The sequence below is a fragment of the Antechinus flavipes genome, chromosome 5 (assembly GCF_016432865.1).
Source record: "Antechinus flavipes isolate AdamAnt ecotype Samford, QLD, Australia chromosome 5, AdamAnt_v2, whole genome shotgun sequence".
Lineage (NCBI taxonomy): Eukaryota > Metazoa > Chordata > Mammalia > Dasyuromorphia > Dasyuridae > Antechinus > Antechinus flavipes.
The window spans coordinates 236,342,245-236,362,300 of NC_067402.1; the positions used below are offsets into that span (position 1 = coordinate 236,342,245).

The following is a 20,056-nucleotide window of genomic DNA, read 5'->3' on the forward strand; positions in this document are numbered from 1 at the left end:
TCCATGCAGGGAGAGGCCGGCACATACCTGGGAGCCTTCTTAACTCCCACCAATGTGCTCATGTAGCCTGACCAGCTTCTGGCTGGCTGGGGTTTAAAAAGCAAAGATCCATGTCTTTACATCGTATAAACTAAAAGGATATAATCATCCTTGACCAGTAGTCACCAATGTTGTCTGCTCCCTGCAACCCAGGGATTCAAGACCTCCTCTTCTAGCTCTGAGAATAGGGATCATGTGACTTAGTTTCAAACTGAGAAAACTTCACCCAGTCAGTTTTAAATATTAGGTTTTTTAATATAAGTTTAATATATTTTTTAAAATGTTTCAGTTTTAAATATAAATATAAACTTTTAAGTTTAATTTTTGGTTTTTTAAAAACTTAACTTATTGTCAATTTATGGAACAAAATAGTTTGATCTTAATGAGTGTCTTATAGTTAGTCTTTAATGTGTTTTGTTTCTTCTGTATATTTTATATTGAATTTTCCATTGAGTTCTAGTGTTTTTGTTACAAATAATCTGAAAATCTTGGTTAAATATCCTTTTTTTCCCATTTAGAATTATAGTCTACTTTGCTGGGTAAATTATTCTTGGATACAATGAAATCCTGACTATTTCTGTAGTATTTAAAAATTTTTTATTTTTGTTTTTTCTTCTTGTTTGTCATAGTTTCTCCTTACCTAGGAGTTTTTAAACTTGCCTGTGACATTCATCTAAGTTTTCTTCCTGGGATCTCTTTTAGAGGTGGTAAATGGTAGACTTTTTTTCTTCTATTTTTATTTGTTCTAAAACTTTAGAGCAGTTTTCCTTAATTTTTAAAAATTCGTTGCAATATATCTAAATTCTTTTTTTGATCACAACTTAAAAAAAAAAAAACATGGTAAAAATATATCTAAATCCAATATAGGCATACATATTTATACAATTATCTTGTGCACAAGAAAAACAGATCAAAAAGGAAAAAAATGAGAAAGAAAATAAAACTCAAGAGAACAACAACAAAAGAAGTGAAAATGCTATGTTGTGTTCCATACTCAATTCCCACAGTTCTCTCTTTGGGTGTAGATGACTTTCATCACAAGATTATTGGAAATGGCCTGAATTCTCATTGTAGAGAATAGAGCCATGGCCATCAGAATTGTTGTTGATCACAACTTTTGGCGATTGTTATGTTATTACATTTTCATATTGGCTCTCTTTGATCTGTTCTCTAGATTACTTGTTTTTCTAATGAGATGTTTTAGATTATTTTTTCTCTTTCTTTCTTTCTTTTTTCTTTTCTTTTTTTTTTTTTTTTTTTGATTTCTCTTGCCCAATTCTAGTTTGCAAAGACTTTATAAAAGTGTTAGGTGGTGAAATTCCTTGAGGCATAGTGAGATTCCTTATGTAGCTGCTCTCAAGGCCTATTTTGGTGATTCACTGACAAACTTCAGCTCCAGGGGAGGCCCAATCTTTATTTAAATTTTTTTGCGGACTTCTCAACTTATCTTAGAATATATTCCTTGATTTTTGATGCTGTATATGTATTTCATGATGTTTTTGTTTGTGAAGGAAATCTGAAGAACCTGGAAATTTCTGACCTATATCATTTTCTAAGAATTAACAGTTTCATATGTATGTATATACATATTTGTATGTGTATGTGTATATATGTGTGTGTACATATGTACATACTTTTTAAAAATTCCATTTTATTTTCATGTCCACATTTCTCTCACTTTTTTCCCTTTACCCCCAACTCTGAGATTAAGTTAAGATTTCTACTTATTTTGTTTGAATTGTATTATGGTTTTGGTAATACTCATTCATTTTCTATGAATTTTCATTTTTGCTACTGCTTATGTATATAGTTATTTTATTTTAAAACTTTCTCTCTTGTAAATTTAACATGGCCAGTTTCTATTTTCAGATAGGATTTATACAAATCTTTCTTTTATTGGCCAAGTTAGCTAATAGTTTGTTGATGGGGGGGATTTTTTTTAAGAGCAAGTAAAGTAATAATTGAACAGAGAAACAAAATATATCTTTCTAACAGTTACAATAATTTAAAAATCAAGGTTCAAATTAAATGATGTTACTTTGAAAGTGTTCCTTTATTTACGGCATTATTAATAGTTTTACAGCAGTGTAAAGAATTTCTCAAAAAGCTCACAGTTACTCTTAAATGTTTTATTTTCAGAGCAGTGGAAAAAGCTCAGTACTAGAAAGCCTTGTAGGGAGGGACCTACTCCCCAGAGGTACTGGAGTTGTCACTAGGAGACCCCTTATCCTACAGCTGGTCCATGTTTCACAAGAAGATAGAGGAAAAACATCTGGAGATGAAAATGGTAAGTATTAGACATTTGTAGTATTTGAATTATGTTAGTACATCCCCTTTGTAGTTTTGTCCTTCAAAGAAAATAGTTTGAAGATAATATTATTTATTGTTGATTGATGATAATTACAAACTAATAGCTGCACCAGAGATCAAGGAAAGTAATCATAATAGCTGACACTTAAGGTTTGCAAAGTACTTTTTTTTTTTTTTTTTAAACAACTCTGTGGTGGAGATACTGCCAGTATTATTATCTTTCATTTTATACATGAGGGAACTTAGCTTCAGTAAGGTAAAGTCTGTAACCATGACATCTGGGACTGAATTTCAATCTGAATTTCTTGATTTCAGTGTCTTATCTACTACCTTTAACTCTCTATTATATTGAATTTTATTGCCAAGAGTTTTTTGAGTCTTGACTTTGTCATCCATGGTAGGGATATAGATTGAGAACTGAAAATGCCTTTGAAATGGTCAAGAAGTTGAGGTCTGGTGAAGTCAAGTGATTTATCAACTGACAAGAGTTGATTCAGTGTTGGAATCATTACAAAGTATTAAGTCATTAGAGTTAATAGAGACAATAATTATCTAATTTAGCATAGTTCAGTATGATTGATCTGATCTTACAAGGAGATGGTATGGGCCAGAAGAAACAAGGTACTAAGTAGAACTGATAGACAATAATGCTTGTGTTCACACTTTTATAGAGCTCATATAAGCAAGAAGCTCTTAGGGCCAGAGAGCACTCTGGGAGGAAACCCATAATCCCATTCTCAGATTCCACAATCCCATTCTTGGAGAAGGAGCATAAATATAGCTTCAATGAGCCAGTCAAATGAGTTCAGCTGAAAAGATTGAGAGGGAGCATCAGATCAGTTCAGCTAGAAGCCCTCTCTCAGAGGCAAGAGAGATTCATTCTATTTTCCACCTTTGTGCTGGCTGGAGGCTGAAGAAAGCAGAGGCAAAGGACAACTGCAAGAGCTCTTGGAACCAAGTAGAAAGATAGGTCTCTAAGAAAAACTAACCGGGCTATTTTGGAGGAAGCAATAAAAGATCTGAACTTTTAACACTTGGCTGCATTAGGTGGATGATTAATACTTTTAACTGAAACTAAGGCTGCCTCCAGAAAACCTCCCCGAGAAACCTCCCAGAGATAACTATTATATTTTAAAGAAGAAAAACACCACATTTCAAATCCAAATCCAGCCTTCTTTTCACTACATCATGGTGCTTCCATCTTTCAGCTGTCTTTTTCAATGTTGGGTGCCCAACAAATTTTCTAAGCATGCCATCTCTGCCTTCATCCAAGCCATTGATTAAGAAAAAAGTTAAACAAGGCCAGTGGGGATAGACCTGTGCTCTGCTGTAGCCATCGGTTCTGATGTAGATACCCTCTCTTATCAGGTTAACATTGCTTCCCATTAATCAGCACTCTAATCATACTGTCGGCTAAAATTAACTTCATACTCTTTAGCCCATATTTTTTCATTTAGTTTTCAAGGCTCTTAATAGGTTTGTTAAATGCTTTGCTGATGTCCATGCATCTACTGTCTCTGATATTAATTTAATAATCCTTTGGAAAAAGGAAATGAAATTATCTTCACATGATTTTAAATTCAGTCACAATTTGTCAACCACTGTGCAAGACAAATAACAGATACAAACAAAACAATTTTGAAACAACAATTATTGTCCTATCATTGTTTTTTTCTTTGTTTTTGATAGACCCATGCTGGTTTAAGTAATCATTTCTTTTTCTAAGTACTTACAAAATCATACCTTTGATAGCATATTGTAATATTTTGCTAGGATTGAAATTTAAACTCAGTAGCTGACCATTTGAAAAAAATCAACTTATCACATCATTTGGTCATTGAAAATTTTGAAAATATGGGTAACATAGAACTATTCTTTGGCATGTCTCCTGCTTTTCAAAGTTTTCACATCACTGACTGTGACTGATCTATTACTTTTCTAAGTTCTTATTGTACTCTGGGGATGTTTCTCATCCAGGCCTGAGCATTTAGGGTATTTTACCATTTCCTTATTTTATATTTGAGTATTATTGGAGGAAAAAAAATTTGAATTATTATGGTAAACATAATCATATAGATCACCTGGCTAGAAGAAATGAATGGCGAGGTCTGAAAATAGATAACATGCAGAAATCTGTTAGAGTCATGAAAACCTATCTGAATTTGTGCTCAGGTTTAGTTTCCTGCATTTAGTTCCCTTCTAATTTTAGCTACATTGGTGGGGTTTTTAAATATAATTTTAAAAAAAATGTATGTAGTTGGAACCATCTATTTTACTGCCTGTGAATCTCTCTCTCTCTCTTAGTTGATCATGAATTTTATTTGATCATGAACTTTTCCCATATCCCTAGATCTGACAAGTAAAATTTTTTCCATGTTCTGTTTATTTGTTTGAAATCACCTTTTATGTTTAATGAGACATCTATTTGAATTTATAATCTATGAGAACACTGATTTGTATCTATTTTCTTCTCCATTACTTACCAGTTTTCCAAGCAGTTTTTATTGAATAGTGAATTCTTGTTCTAGTAGCTCAGATTTTGGAGTTGATATTATCAAACTAGTTTATTGTGCACATTTCTTTCTGTATGTTATGTACCTAGTCCTTGATCAACCTCTCTATTTACCCAATACCAAATTGTTTTGATGATTACAATTTTGTAGTATAGTTTCAGGTTTCTTACTGCTGGCTTTCTTTCCTATTTTTTTTCCCCATTGATGCCCTTGATATTCTTGATTTTTTATTCCTTCAGAAATTTTTTATTTTTTTCTAGCACTACAAATTAATTCTTTGGTAATTTCAGTTATGTTGTCTTTTTTTTTTTTTTTTTTTTTACTTTGCCTACACATAAGCAATTTTTATTACTTCCATTATTTAGATGTATTTTTATTTGCGAAGAGTGCTTTATAGTTGTGTTTATTTATGTATCTTGGCAAGTAGCATCCCAAGCATTTTATAAGCTCTGGAGTTATTTTAAATGTAATTTCTCTTTTTGTCTCTTCCTACTAAATTTTATTGGTAATATAAAAAAGTGCAAATTTTATTTTATCTTATTTTGCTTCTTATCCTGCTGTTTTTATAAGATTAATTGTTTTGATTAGTTTTTTATTTAGCTTACTAAGATTATTTATGTATGCCATTGTACAAAGTCTTTCAATATCTTTATCATGTCTGATTACTATAGTACAATATCGGTACAATACTGAATAGTAATGGTGATTATATTTCACCCCTCATTTTATTGGAAAATCTCGTATCTTTTCCCCATTGCAGATAATGCTTGCTCTTGATTTTTGATAGGTTCTACTTAGGATTTTAAGCAAAACTTAATAACTGTGTGATTTGGAACACAATGTTTTGCAAGGGTGAATATTAAAAACTATGCATATGTTTTGAAAATAAACAGCTTTTTTTTTTTTTTTTAAAAAAAAGGAATGTGTGTTCTTATTTTGTCAAAAGCTTTATTACATCTGTTTAAAAAAATCATATATGTTTATTTTAAAAATATGATTAAAGTTTTTCTAATATTGACTTAGCCCTGTATTCCCGATGTAAATCTAGCCTGGTCATAGACATATTGCTTGTAATCTTATTAATATTTTCCATTCAGCTACAAATTTGGTATGATTCTTTTTTTAAAAAATTATTTTGAAACAATTTGTATAGTATTAAAAATTAATTGTTCTTTAACTGAACACATTTAAATATGTCTGATCCTTTTGGGTTTTTTTTCCCCCACTTCAAGAGTTCATTTATAATTTGTTCAGTTCCTTTTTTAAAACAGTTATTTAAGTATTCTTCCTCTTCCTTCAGTCTGGCAATTTTAGTTTTTGTAAATATCCATCCATTTGATTTATTGTCATTTTTATTGTCAGAGAATTAGATAAAGTAGTTCCCAGTAATTGCTTTTATTCTGCTCTCATTAGTTTTGAATTTTTTAGAAAAAAACTCGATTTTTAGGATATCCATTTTGTTATTTTCGTTAGTTGGAGGTTTCTTATTTTGTCCTGTTCATGTATTTGTTCTTAATTTTGCTTTGTCAAATCTCTTTAAGAATATGAGATCTTTCCCCCAATTTGCCAATACCAATAAATGGTCAAATGATATAAACAGAAATTTTTCCAATGAAGATAGCAAAATAATAGTTATATGAAGAAATGCTCTAAAACATTGATTAGAGAAATGTAGATAAAAAAATCTTAGGTCTGTTTGCAAAGATGATTATGAAAACAGAAAAATAACCTATATGTTCAAAAGTTTATAGAAGCCCTCTTTGGAGTGACAAAGAATTGGAAATTACGGAGACACCTATCAATTGGGGAATGGCTGAATAAGTTGTGGTACATGATTGTAATGGAAAACTACTGTGCTGTTAGAAATGATTTGTCCAGTGATCTTAGAAAACTATGGAAAAACTTGCACTATGGAAGCTGGAAAATGAATGGATGCCCATCAATTGAAGAATGGTTGAGTAAATTGTAGTATATGAACATTATGGAATATTGTTCTATAAGGAATGACCAGCAGGATGAATACAGAGAGGACTGACGAGACTTAAATAAACTGATGCTAAGTGAAATGAGCAGAACCAGGAGATCATTATATACCTCAACAACGATACTGTTTGAGGATATATTCTGATAGAAGTGGATCTCTTCAATAAAGAGAGCTAATTCAGTTTCAATTGATCAAGGATGGACAGAAGCAGCTACACCCAAAGAAAGAACACTGGGAAATGAATATAAACTGCTTGCATTTTTGTTTTTCTTCCCGGGTTATTTATACCTTCTGAATCCAATTCTCCCTGTGCAACAAGAAAACTGTTTGGTTCTGCACACATATATTGTATCTAGGATATACTGTAACCTAATTTAACATGTAAAGGCCTGCTTGCCATCTGGGGGAGGGGATGGGATGGAGGGAGGGAGGGGAAAAATCGGAACAGAAGTGAATGCAAGGGATAATGCTGTAAAAAATTACCCTGGCATGGGTGAAATGTTAAATCTACATTCAAAGAAAGATCTGATAAGTAGAAGTACATATAGAATAATTTTACATATATATTTTTATACATATATTTTATATGTAATATTTATTATATTTAATTAATAATTATATTTATGTTTTATAAATAATAATTAATATTATAACATAATATATATAGACACACCTATATATGTCTAATGGTAACCATCTCTAGGGTGTGGGGAAGGTGGGAAAAGAAATTACATCATAATTTTATTATGTATTTAAAAGGAAAAGAAGGTTATATATAATAGATTTGCAATTTCGTGTGCAATTGTCTTTTAAAAAATTATTATGTTAATTGAAATGTTTGCTTTAAAGGCCCTTTATTGATTATAATTTTTATTGTATTGTGAGTTACTAAAAATAATTTAATCATGTTTTTCTGTCCTAATATATAGTCACTTTTTGTGAGGGTGTCATGTAAAGGTAAGAATAGGTATATTTTCTTTTCCCATTCGGTATTCACTAGAAGTTAATCATATTTAACTTTGCTAAACTTCTATTCATCTTCCTAACTTCTTTCTTGTTCATCTTACATACATCTTATGGACATTATGTATTTATGTACATTGAGAAGAGTATATTGAGATTTCTCCCTCTTTGTAACTTTGCTATTTATTTCCTTCTATAACTTATTTAACTTTTCCTTTAAGAATTTAGATGTTATACCATTTGGTGCATGCATGTTCAGCATTGGTATTAATTTATTGTCTGTAGTGTCTTTTGATAAAATGTGGTTTCCATGTTATCTCTTTTAATTATTTTTTATTCTGTACTGTACTGTCATGATTTTGCTCAAGCCCTTTATTTAATTGTATGTGTTTTCATTTCAAGTATGTTTCTTGAACAATTTTTAAATTATTTATTATTATTTTGCTATCCTTTTCCATGTTATGGGTAAGTTCATCTCATTCACCTTCACAATTATGATTGTTAACTGTGTATTTCTCTCCATCTTATCTATTATACTTGTCCTCTTTTTCATCCTTTTTTATTTTTAAGAGACTGTTTTGCTTCTGATTGTTGTCTCCTTTACTTAGTAACTCCTTCTTATTCTCCTTTTTCCTTTTATTTTATCCCCTTTCCTATTTAAAATAGGGTTTTTTGTACCCTAATATTTCTGTATCTGTATTTTTCCTTCCTCAAACCAGTTCAGATAAAAGTAAAGTTTAAGTGTTTTCTGTTCTCTCTTTCTCCCTACTATTTCCAGTTGTATTGATTTTTCTTTGCATTTTCCATATTGTGGGAGATAAATTTTTACCCACTATTCCCCTCTCTTCTTCTTTTTTTTTTCTAACTCATTCCTCTTCCTCACTTTTCCATTTTCCTTTTCCCTTTGAAATCATCCAAATAATGCTCTCTGTCTTAGACTCCCTCTAAGATTCTTGGTGATGATACAAATTTTTAGGTGTTATACGTAAATTTATTATACCCTGTGTTAACAATCTCAACAATTTAACCTTGTTTTTTTCCTCCTTATGATTTATCAAACATATTTACCTTTTCTGCTTCTCTTGATATCCTGTATTTATATATCAAACTTGTTACATATTTTTTTCTCCCTGTAGGATTATTTTTAATTTTGCTGAGTATTATTCTTGATGGCAATCCTACTTCCTTTGCCTTCATATTTCAAACCCTCTGTTTCTTTGTGTAGGGGTGGCTACTAAATCTTGCATAAATCCTGATGGTGGCTACTTCATATTTAAATTCTTTCTGACTTGTAGTCTCTCCTTGACCTAGAAATTTTGGATTTTGGAATTTTCATTTTGGGGGTTGCTTTCAGGAGGTAACCATTGTCATTTTCTATTTTACCCTCTGGTTCTAGGATATCTAAGCAGTTTTCTTTTATAAATCTTTTGAAATATAATTTCTAAGCTTTTTGTTTATGGCTTTTGGGAGACTAGTGATTCTTAAATGATCTCTCCTTGACCTTTTTTCCAGGTCAGTTGTTTTTTCTGTGAAGATATTTATATTTTCTTCTATTTTATTCACTCTTTTTTTGCTTTGTTTTATTTTTGGGGTCACAGATTTTTATCCCATTTGGCCAATTTTAATTTTTAAGGAGTTGTTTTCATCAATAAGGTTTTGTACATCTTTAATTCTCTTTCTATAATTTCAATGGAAATTATGTAAAAATTGTATTAACTTGTACAATAACAAGAGAAAGTGCTGCTACATTTTGAGTCATATGGTTTATGTTGTGGGAAAAGTATGAAGGTAATCTTAATATATACAACTGGGGGATATTAAAGAACCAGGATTGTCAACATGATTGTTTGAGAAAAATAGTAATTCTCACTCCTGAATTTAAGTCAAATCATTATTTGGTACTTAAGGACACTAACAAGGAAAGGAGATAGTGAAACTGTTTTATATATATAACTTATAATTATATGGTTAGACCAGTCCTAAAGCAATAATTCTAGGAGTATATAAGCATTTAGAGAGAGCTGAAAAGAACATAGGAATTTATCTCTTAACACGTCTCTGTGTTTCAAGACATTTGTAAAATAAGGGGAGTAGGACTTAATATACAAAATTCTTTCCAGCTCTAATTTTGTGATGCATTTTATTATATAGAGAACAATAGTTTGAAACACATCCCTTTCTCCATTTTTTGAAAAATGAAAAGGATCACAATACACATTAAGTATTGGTCAGTGTTACAAAAGTCAGGGTGGCAAAATGAGACTAAGCATTTTTGCCTTACTTTCTGAATATATTATTTCCACCTCAATTAGCTAGGGAAAAAATACCAAATTGAATTCTGATTGAGAAAACCAAAACAAAGTCACAGTGGGTCATTTTTCTAGCCCAAAGGCAGCAAAAGCAGAGAAATCTGGAATATTGTATCCACTAGGGACAGATTAGACAACAAGGCATTAAAACAGAGATCCCAGGGGACCCCTGAATTTATGCAAGGAATAGGAATAGGTGCTGTTTGGAAGCTGTGTCACCCATTATGCAGTTCCAGGTCAGAGAAGCAGTCACGTAAACTGAATACTGAGCAAAAACTCCAGAAACATAGTTATATGGCTGCATTTAAAGAGCAAGTTCTAACCTTTAGCTTAGCACATTAGACTACAATGGAAAAAAGAGGGCAGGAAAATAATACCAAAAAGATGCCAGCAATTCAGTTTCTTTGAACCTGCAAAACCTCCCAGAAAGCTAAAAGTCTACTGAAACTCAGTCACACACAAGACAACAGACCATAACTTTGTTAAAGAATTTGTAGAGCTCATTCAAGAAAAGGTATGAATAGGCCTATTTCTTCTTCTCCCCTCCTCCCCCCCAATCATAACACTTTCCAAGCACTGAAGACTTGCAAGTACTCAGACTGTGTTGGCAAATAGAGGAAAAACTAAGGACAGATATCTTTTCCAGTACTGAAACTGCTAATGTAAAGTATAATGTCAAGAAGCTGCAAGCATGAACAAAGAACCCAAGCTACTATTGTCATAGGAAAGCTCAAGATACAAAGAACACAGTGATTTGAAAACATCTACAACCAAAATCTCTAAGAAAGATTTAACTTGAACACAACCTAAATAGGAATTCCTAGAAGAGTTAAAGCAAATGATAGAGATTGAATTAAAAAAAATTTTTTTTAACCAAATAAGAATGATAGAGGAAAAAAATTGGGGGTACGGGGGTATATATACTTAGATTTTTATATATATATATATATATTTCCTTATGAATCATGTTAGAAGAGAAAAATCAGAAAAGGAAAAACCACAAGGAAAAAAAAAGGGAAAGGGGAAAAGTGAGTCTAGCATGTATTGATTTACATTTAGTTTCCATATTTTTCTCTCTAGATGCTGATGGGAGTTTTCCATTCAAAGTTTATTGGGATTGCCTTGGATCATATAGTTGATCATTGCACATTGTGGCTGTATACAATTTTTTCCTGATTCTGTTTGTTTAACTTAGCATCAGTTCTTGTAAATCTTTCCAGACTTTTCTAAAATCACCTTGTTGATTGTTTTTATAGAACAATATTATTCCATTACTTTTATGTATCATAACTTATTTGGGCATTCCCCAATAAATATTTTTCTCATTCCTTGCTACCACAAAAAGAGTTCTAAACTCTTTCATGATTTCTTTGGGATACAAACCCAGTAGTGGCACTGCTGGATCAAAGGGTATATTTTATAGCTCTTTGAGCTGAATTACAAATTGCTCTCTAGAATGGTTGGGTCATTTCACAACTCAACCAACAATGTATTAGTGTTCGAGTTTTCCCACATTTCTCTCCAACATTATCATTATCATTTCCTCTTATCTTAGCCAATTTGAGAATTGTTTTAACTTGTATTTCCCTAATCCAAAGTGATTCAGGACATTTTTTTTTCCATGCCTAGATAGCTTTGATTTCTTTATCTGAAAATTATTCATATTGCTTGATCATTTATCAATTGGGGAATAACTTGTATTAACTATAACATTTACTAGTAAAATTTGGTATTATAGTTGAATCTAAGATAAGAAGTCTAGTGGGTTCTGTTTTCTTGACCAAAGAAGAAAGGATAGGGAAGCAAGAGAAAATAGGAAGGCAAACCACTTACCATTCTACTCTGGCAGCTTGGGAAAAGTGAATATGTTCTTTCCTCAGCCTTTAGTAGTACACATAGGCTTCTTGTAGTATCCCTTGAGCTTAGATTTTCCACTGTAAATCTTACTATGATTGATTCATCCCCAGCTTGAGCATTCTGCTAGGTCTTAGATTCTAAGTTAGGACCTTCTAGCCACTCCTCTCATTGTACAATAGCATGTGTTTCACCCCAACTTGCAAGAGTGCCAGCAATCAAGTAAGAAAGATTAAGCACAAGCTTTGTGTCAAGTACTAACACTGGGGATAAAACCTAGATGCATTTCCTTTTCAACTCTGGCTCTTAAAATCTCTGGCTTTCATTTAAGATGTAGATCAAATGTCAGATAGTCTTGAGGTTTACCTCATTTAGGTCCCCCTTCTCTCTGTGATTTGGTAGTTTACTTTGAATAAATATATGTATGTAATGTTTTCATGTATATGTGTGTATATTTATATGTAGTTTCCCTTGATGGAAAAGTTTCTTTGATAGAAGTTTCATGAGAAGATAGGAGATGTTTTTTGGTATTTGTGCCTGTGTTTTCATATCTCCAGCAAAGCAGCTGGCATGTAATGAGTGCTTAATAATGTTTATTAAATTATTTATATTCATGGAGGGATAAGACTGATGCTTAATGACAGAACAGTAATAATGGAAGACACTATGCAGATGTGACTAAAGTTTTCTGTTTAGGCTACTAGGTGGCATAGCAGCTGGAATGCTGGACTTTAGTTTAAGAAAGCCTGAAATATAGCCATTTAACTAGCCTAACTGTGTTATTTAATGGCAAGTCATTTAATATTTGCCTTAGTTTCTTCATACAAAAAAATGCATCAGCTTCTCAGGGTTGTTCAGATGAAATGTGTAGAGTACTTTGCAAATATTAGGTGTTAATAAGAAAATGATTTTATCTAGACAGGCTAGCAACAAAATAGATAATAGGATGTTGAAATAAAAGATAACTTGATAAAGTAACATTTAGCTTGGTAAGTTCTATTCATCAGATGAACTGCATTTGAGGATGCTGAAATGATAGGTAGATGAGTTAGCTGTTTTTGGTAAGTTAAAGGCAAAGAAAAGGTATGCTATAGTGCTGAAGAGATGAGCAAATGCCTTGATTTTCTTTTTTTGTCTTTTACAACAAATTACTAGATCAAGAAAGTGTGTGTGTGTGTGTGTGTGTGTGTATAAAATTATATTAGTGAATATCCATTTTTTCTTCCTTGTAAATTGTTTTTTGGTTCTCTGCTGCACACCATATTTACTTTTTATTTTTTTTCCCCTTTCATCCCCCCATCACTACCAAGCAAGCTACAGTTATGAAAAGATATATTTATGTATATGTATGTAGATCTATACATACCTGCATACACTTACACAATCTTTCCCATCCCTGCCAACTCTCTAATTAAATCTGCTCCATAACTTGCCTTAGTATTACTTAACCTCCCTCTATCCAAGGATCCTTCCTTTACCCTTTGCTTCCTGGTTTGCCATCTCTTCCCCCCCTTATTTCTTTATAGATTTTGGAGGGTGCAATATATACCTTCATGGTATATATATAGTATTGCCTCTTCACACATTCTTGATGTGAGTAGGTTTTCATAACTACAAATCTTCCTCTCCCATTTAATGCCTCTGTATGTTTACTCTTCCTCTGTATCTCATTTGTATAACATGATTTCTATTTTTTAGTTTAACCCTACCAACCTTTCTTTTGAGCTATCCTCTTGTTGATATGAATCTTAAACATATAGTATACATTTACTATGGAAAAATAACAATTTGTGTATGTTTACACAGTTTGTCCATGTTGAGTTCATTAAAGTTGATTTTTTTTTATATTGGCTTTTATATGTTAAAATTTTCTGTTAAGTTCAGGTTTGGTTGATGGAAAGTCCTGAAAATCTGTAAGTTCGTTAAATATTCATTTAAGAATTTCAAAACTGTAGATATTTTTGCTTGGATATGATAGGCCTAGTTCTTTTGATTGTCAGTAGACATGATTTCCAGGATCTACGGTTTTTTATTACAGCTGCTACTAAGTTTTGTACAATTCTAATTGTAAATATGATCTAGTGTATTTGAGTTTTTTTTCTTGTTTCTTGCAAAATTTTCTTCTTGATCTAGGGGTTTTCAAAATTTGTCAATAATATTCCTATGTGTTTTCCACAAAGAATCTCTTTAAGATGGTGATTGGTAGATTTTTTTCTATTTCTGTTTTCCTTTCATGTTTTCTCTCATGCTCTATCTCTCACTCCAGGACAATTTTCCTGGATTATTATGTCAAGGTTCTCTTTTTGGTCATAATTCTCTGGCATTCCAGTTATTCTTTTTTTTCCCTTGAGGTAATTGGGGTTAAGTGACTTGCCCTAGGGTCACACAGCTAGGAAGTTAAAGGTCTGAGGCCAGATTTGAATTCTGGTTCTCTTGACTTCAGGCATGGCTGGTCCTCTATCCACTGCGCCACTTAGCTGCCCCAGTCCAATTATTAAATTTTCTCAATCCCTTCAAGAGATTTGTTATCTTTCTTATAAGATATTTCACATTCTGTTCTGTTTTCTCATTCTTTATGATCTCTTTTGTTTTTTCTTGATCACTGACTTCTTGCCCAATTCTAATTTTCGAAGAATTATTTTCATCTTTGAGTCTCTGTACCTCCTTTTCTAGTTGGTTAACTGTTTTTCATAATCTTGTTGTTCTTGATGGTTTTTACATTTTCTTTTAGTTTTTCCTCAGTGTCTTTCATTTGATTTTTAAATTCTTTTTTGAGTTCTATCAATTCTGTTTGGGGAGAAATTTTTTTTTTTTTTAAACTAAAGTGTCTTCTGAAGATGAACCCAGATCTTTCCTGTTCCCATAATATATTTCAATTGCGGAGGGAGTGGGGGGAGGGGAAGTGTCTTTCTTTGTCAGTTCATTTATTTTTTAAATAATGATTAGTTGTAAACACGTCTAATCATGGGCTGGGGAGATGGTGCCTCAAAGTTCCCTTTAGTTTTCCATTGTGACCAGAAACACCAAACCAAGAACTCCACTCTCTTGTAAGTGCAGAGCCAGTAGCATTATCTCCCCCTCTTCCCCCAACCCCCCCACTGGTCTCTGTACTCATTAGGTATGCTGGTTCCTTGCCCATTCTCTGCATCCTACCTAGCTGGGCCTGGTGTTCCCAGTCAGCAGAGGTTCACTTAGTCTTTCTGGACTTAGAGCAGATTCCACAGTCAGAGATGAAAGTTTCTGTTGTTCCTACTGAGGCTCCATCCACACCCACTTAGCCCCAGGGTTCTCCATTTGGTGTTTCTGGGCAGCTACCCTGGAGGTGTTGACACCACTTGGGTTAAAGCCTCGAAATCATCTGCGATTGTATCAATAGAACCACAGTTCTATCCCAAGTCTTCTTGATTTTTCAAGTCTATGATTGAGCTTGAAATTTATTATCCTATATCACTGTCTTCCCACAAATGCCTTGATTTTCAAAAAAGAAAGGGTGTATACCCTGTAAGCTTGATCTTGATTCTTGGCAAATTTTTAGAATATAAAATATATTATTCATGAATATTTAGAAAGGGAAAGAAACAGTATTTCTTCAAGCCAGCATGTCAGATTAATTTGACTTCCTCTGTGTACATATGTGTAGGGTGTGTAGGTATAGACAATAGATATTAGATTGTTCGATCAGTGGATGCTATGCATACATATATTTCTGTTAGAATCCTAGTGATAACTCAATGGAGATGTTATGGGCCAGAAGTTGATAGAAATAATGCTTAAGTTAATACCTTTGAGAGGTCACACTTTAGCTCACACATTAATTCACACGAGATTTCAGGGTTCAGTATGAGATATCCAAATTCATACCTCCCATAATCCCACTCTCAGAGGAGGAGTCAACCTCAATTATTGCCACAAAATGTTTGAAGAAACACTTTGCCAGTGTTGTGGATAAAAAGGAAAAACATACGCCAGGTGATGGTATGGTTTAATGACTTCAGACGTCATTGAATGCCTAGACTCAAAAGAGTTGTTTAAATTTAATGGGTTATGGTTGACTTGGAAGGAATTGTCACTAGTGTAGTATTTACAGGGCTCTGTTCTTGGTCCTGTGCCACTAAACATTTTCATTGATAACGAATAAAGTTATAAATGGCATTCTTGTCAAATTCATAAATGATAAGAAATTGTTAGAGTGATTTTGACAAGATTTAAGATGTAAAAAGATGTTAGTAGTCCATTTAAATAATACTTGATGTAATCTAATATAAATGCTTTGGCTTAGTTTGAAAAATCTTTAAAGTAAGTACAGGCCAAGGAAATAATTATTAGGCAAAGTTCTCTTGAAAAAAATTTGCGGGTTTTAGTTGACTTGAAGGATTAAAATCAATCAGTTGTATCACATGGCAGCCAATGCAGTAGACTGATTGAGAATCTTGAACAAATTACAGGAAATAATAGTTGCATTTTTATTTTGCTCTACGTTGGCCAGATATGAAATGTTACATTTAGTTTTTAGTGTTACATTTTGTGAAAGAAATGAGCAATCTGAAACATTTACAGAGGAGATGAGGGAATAGAAGAATGTTATGTAAGAGTCATTTAAAGGGCCAGCTACAAGGCTCAGTGGATAGAGTACCAGCCCTGAAGTCAGGGGGACCTGACTTCAAATCTGGCCTCAGACACTGAACTAGCTGTGTGACTCTGGGCAAGTCATTTAACCCCAATTGCCTCAGGGGGAAAAGGTCATTTAAAGGAAACAGGAAAAGAAGACTTAGGGAGAAGTATTTAAAGAACTATTATATGAAAAGAAATACTAAATTATTTTTCTTATGAGGCATAGTGAACAAGGGACATTGGTTAGAAGTTGAAGAGAAACAGATTTTGCTTGTTTTCAGGGAAAACATCCCAAAGTGGAATTATAGAGGGCGTTCTCGTTCAGTTACATATAATTTGGAATAAGTAGCCTTTGAGATTCTTAACATTTCTGAGATTTTGATTCGGTGTGTTTTGGGGGAATAAGTGGGAAAGTTAAAGACCTCTTTTGAGAAGTTTGGCAAAAGTTTGACACCTTTGGATCAGTGCCAGTTTAGATTTATTGTACTATTTGGTTCTTTTAATTCCTGTCCCCCCCAAAAAATTTTTTTTAATTTGAGTGTGAGATTGATATTTCATCATATTTATTGGTGAGAAGGGGAACTTTTTTGTATCTTATGTCAACATAACCTCAAGAGAGGGATATTGGCTAAAAGGAAGAAAATGCAGTTTCAACAAACATGACGTTTTATATAAGAAAAAAGTTATTTTTTAAAAGTTCATATAAAAAGAAAAATTTCATAGTATTGGTATGGGGCCAAGCCCAGCCATAATTCCATTGCACTACATTTTAATTATTTTGTTATTTACTCTGTTTTAGTTATTGAATATAGTGTTCTTATGGTTTTACCTCCTTCATTTTGATTGCATAATTAATATCAGTTGTCATTTTCATTGTTTCTTGTAGAGTAGCAATATTTTACTCTATGCATATTATTATGTGCATACACTTTCTAAAATAATGGGCATTTTCTTTGCTTTTGCTTCTTTGCTACTATAAGAAATGGCAAACATGAAGCTTTTCTTTGTTGCCTTCTTTTAAGCAATGGACTTTTTGTCAAAGGGTATGAATATTTTAGTTGCTTTCCTAATATACTTTTTGCAAAAGGAAGATATCATTTTACCAGATTCCAGTTTTGAGACAAATATGGTTCTCATACTCAAATTGAGAGAGAAAGCAAAAAAAAAAAAAAAATTATGAAGCAATACCATTAGTGAATATTGATGTCCAAATATTAGCTGAAGTATTAGTAATAGCAAGGCGCATATAGCATGTTACTGATATAACATACTAAAAATATTATTCACTGTGACCCGATTGGATTTATCTTTTAAAAAAGAAGGTAGTGTAATGTTAGAATACCTGTGATTACAAGAATATTTTAAAAAAATTAAAAATTTCATGATTTTATCATAAATGGCTTTCATTGATACATAAAAATTAATGCACAAAATTGATACATACAAAAAATACCATCTTTATAATATCCGGGCTAGCTCCCTGGAGGGTCTCTCAGGATCAGTCAGAGTCAGGATCAATCAAAGTTCTTGGTCTTTAGAGAGAGAAGTGAAAGAGTCAGGCAAGCTGCCACACGGCTTGCCAAAGATGTATCCTGGATTCTGGAGTCCAAAGGTTCTAGCCTCTCTCCTCCTCATCCTGCCACCAAGTGACCCCGACTTATCTCCTTTAATCCTCCAATCCTTGCCTACAATTACCTCACCACCAAACAATTAGTAAGCACCAATGGTGAGGAGAGCCATCACATCACCATCTCATCTAAATATATGTATATAGAGCCATTATCTCACATCAGATAGGTAATTAGTCTTAAGTGTTCTGTTGTCTCATTCAAGCACACCTTTTCCGAGTTTCAGCCTTCTACATCTTCTGCTTTCTTTTGTTTTAGAACACAGGTGCTCACACCCTCTCTGACTTCTCTCTCACAGGTGCTCACGCCATCTCTGACTTCTCAGGAAGAGAGATGAAAAACATCAAAGAGAAGTGGGGAGTCAAGCCAGATATTAGTGGGTTTCTGGGCTGAAGGGTCTTACTAGAAACAGATATACACAGATCTATCAGCATGGGAGGTATTACACAGACGCATAGCAGTAAAGCACAGGCTAGTAGTGATGACTCTCCCCACAGCCGGTGCAGGCAAAATGTGGTATAACAAACATGAATTGCACAGGCAAGTAGTGATATAACAAACAATATGAATCAACATGGTATTGTAAAAGATTTCCAGAAGCCCTAGAAGGAGGGCATGTGAATAACAATCATACATACGCCTCCTTCAGCAGCCAAGAGATAGTCCAAAACCAATCTGTTGTCCATTACTTTATGTGTCAGGGAATCCAGTGATCCCTGCAAAATTTTTGAAGTCCTGCAACAGTCTTACTATGTGTTGGGGAATCCAATGATTCCTGTAGATTTTAAAGTCCCGCAACAGTCTCATCATGTCTTGGGAATCTAATGATTCCTGAGGGTTTTCAAGTCCTACAACAATCTTATCCTGTCTCAGGGATTCCAATGATTCCTGAGGGTTTTCAAGTCCTGCATCAATCTCATTAACAATTTTTGATGTCCATGAATCAATTGCCATAATTGCCATGCTCTTTCAGTGGTGGGCACAGTCAGTGATAGAACTACCCGATGTTTTTTGAGTCTTCTTGGTTTCAAGGGTCTTCTCCATGTCTCTCCGATGGACAAGGTGAATACGGGTTGTTGGCACCCATCCGATTCCTTCTCCATCTGTAGAGATACAAGCAAATTCTCTCCCCCAAGCAGTTAACCTATCTTGTCCCTTCCATTCACTACTTTCTGGATCTTTCCACATCACCTGGCAATTATCTAAAGATAGTGGAGCTGCTCGCACTGGACACTACCCTTTCTGGCAGGTTATAAAACCTGTCTGCCTGAGCCAGTGAATCTTTATCAAAAGTCAAGGAAGTTAATTGTATAAAGACCTAAATTTAGAAGTTCTCAAGGGTTATCTGTGGCTCCCCCTTTCTTTTATTTTTGGAAGAGTGTCTTGATGTCTCTGTTTCTACTCTCTACCATTGCCTGTCCTTGAGGAATAAAAAGGTGTGTCAGTGGTGTATAAAATCTGATACTGTGCATAAAAGTGTGCAAATGTTTAGAAGTATATGCAGGTCCATTATCTATTTCTATTGCTTGTGGCACACCCATAATTGCAAATGTTTATATAAGGAATTCAGTGACCACTCGGGCTGTGCTGACTCTTTTGCTGCTGGTATTGCAAAAGTAAATCCTGAAAAGGTGTCTACTACAACATGGATAAAAGACAAACAACCAAAAGATTTATAATGGGTCACATCCATTTGCCAAATTTCATTGGGTCTCAAACCATGAGGGTTCTTCCCTGGAGGGAGTGTAGGAACATAGAAAGGAAGGCAAGATGAATAGACTTTTACCTTCCTTTTTTGTTATCCCAAATTGCAAACGTAAAGCTCGAGCAGCCTGATGATATTTA

The 20,056-nt window shown here is 33.3% G+C and overlaps 1 protein-coding gene across 5 annotated transcripts in view; it reads left to right on the plus strand.

The window, feature by feature from the left end:
* DNM1L (dynamin 1 like) overlaps positions 1–20,056 on the plus strand; it is a 59,066-nt gene that overhangs the window by 7,623 nt on the left and 31,387 nt on the right. For all 5 annotated transcript variants that reach the window (XM_051962792.1, XM_051962793.1, XM_051962795.1 and 2 more), the window contains exon 2: positions 2,179–2,326. In XM_051962792.1, the coding sequence (XP_051818752.1) occupies positions 2,179–2,326 (148 nt within the window). The remainder of the gene's footprint in view (positions 1–2,178; positions 2,327–20,056) is intronic.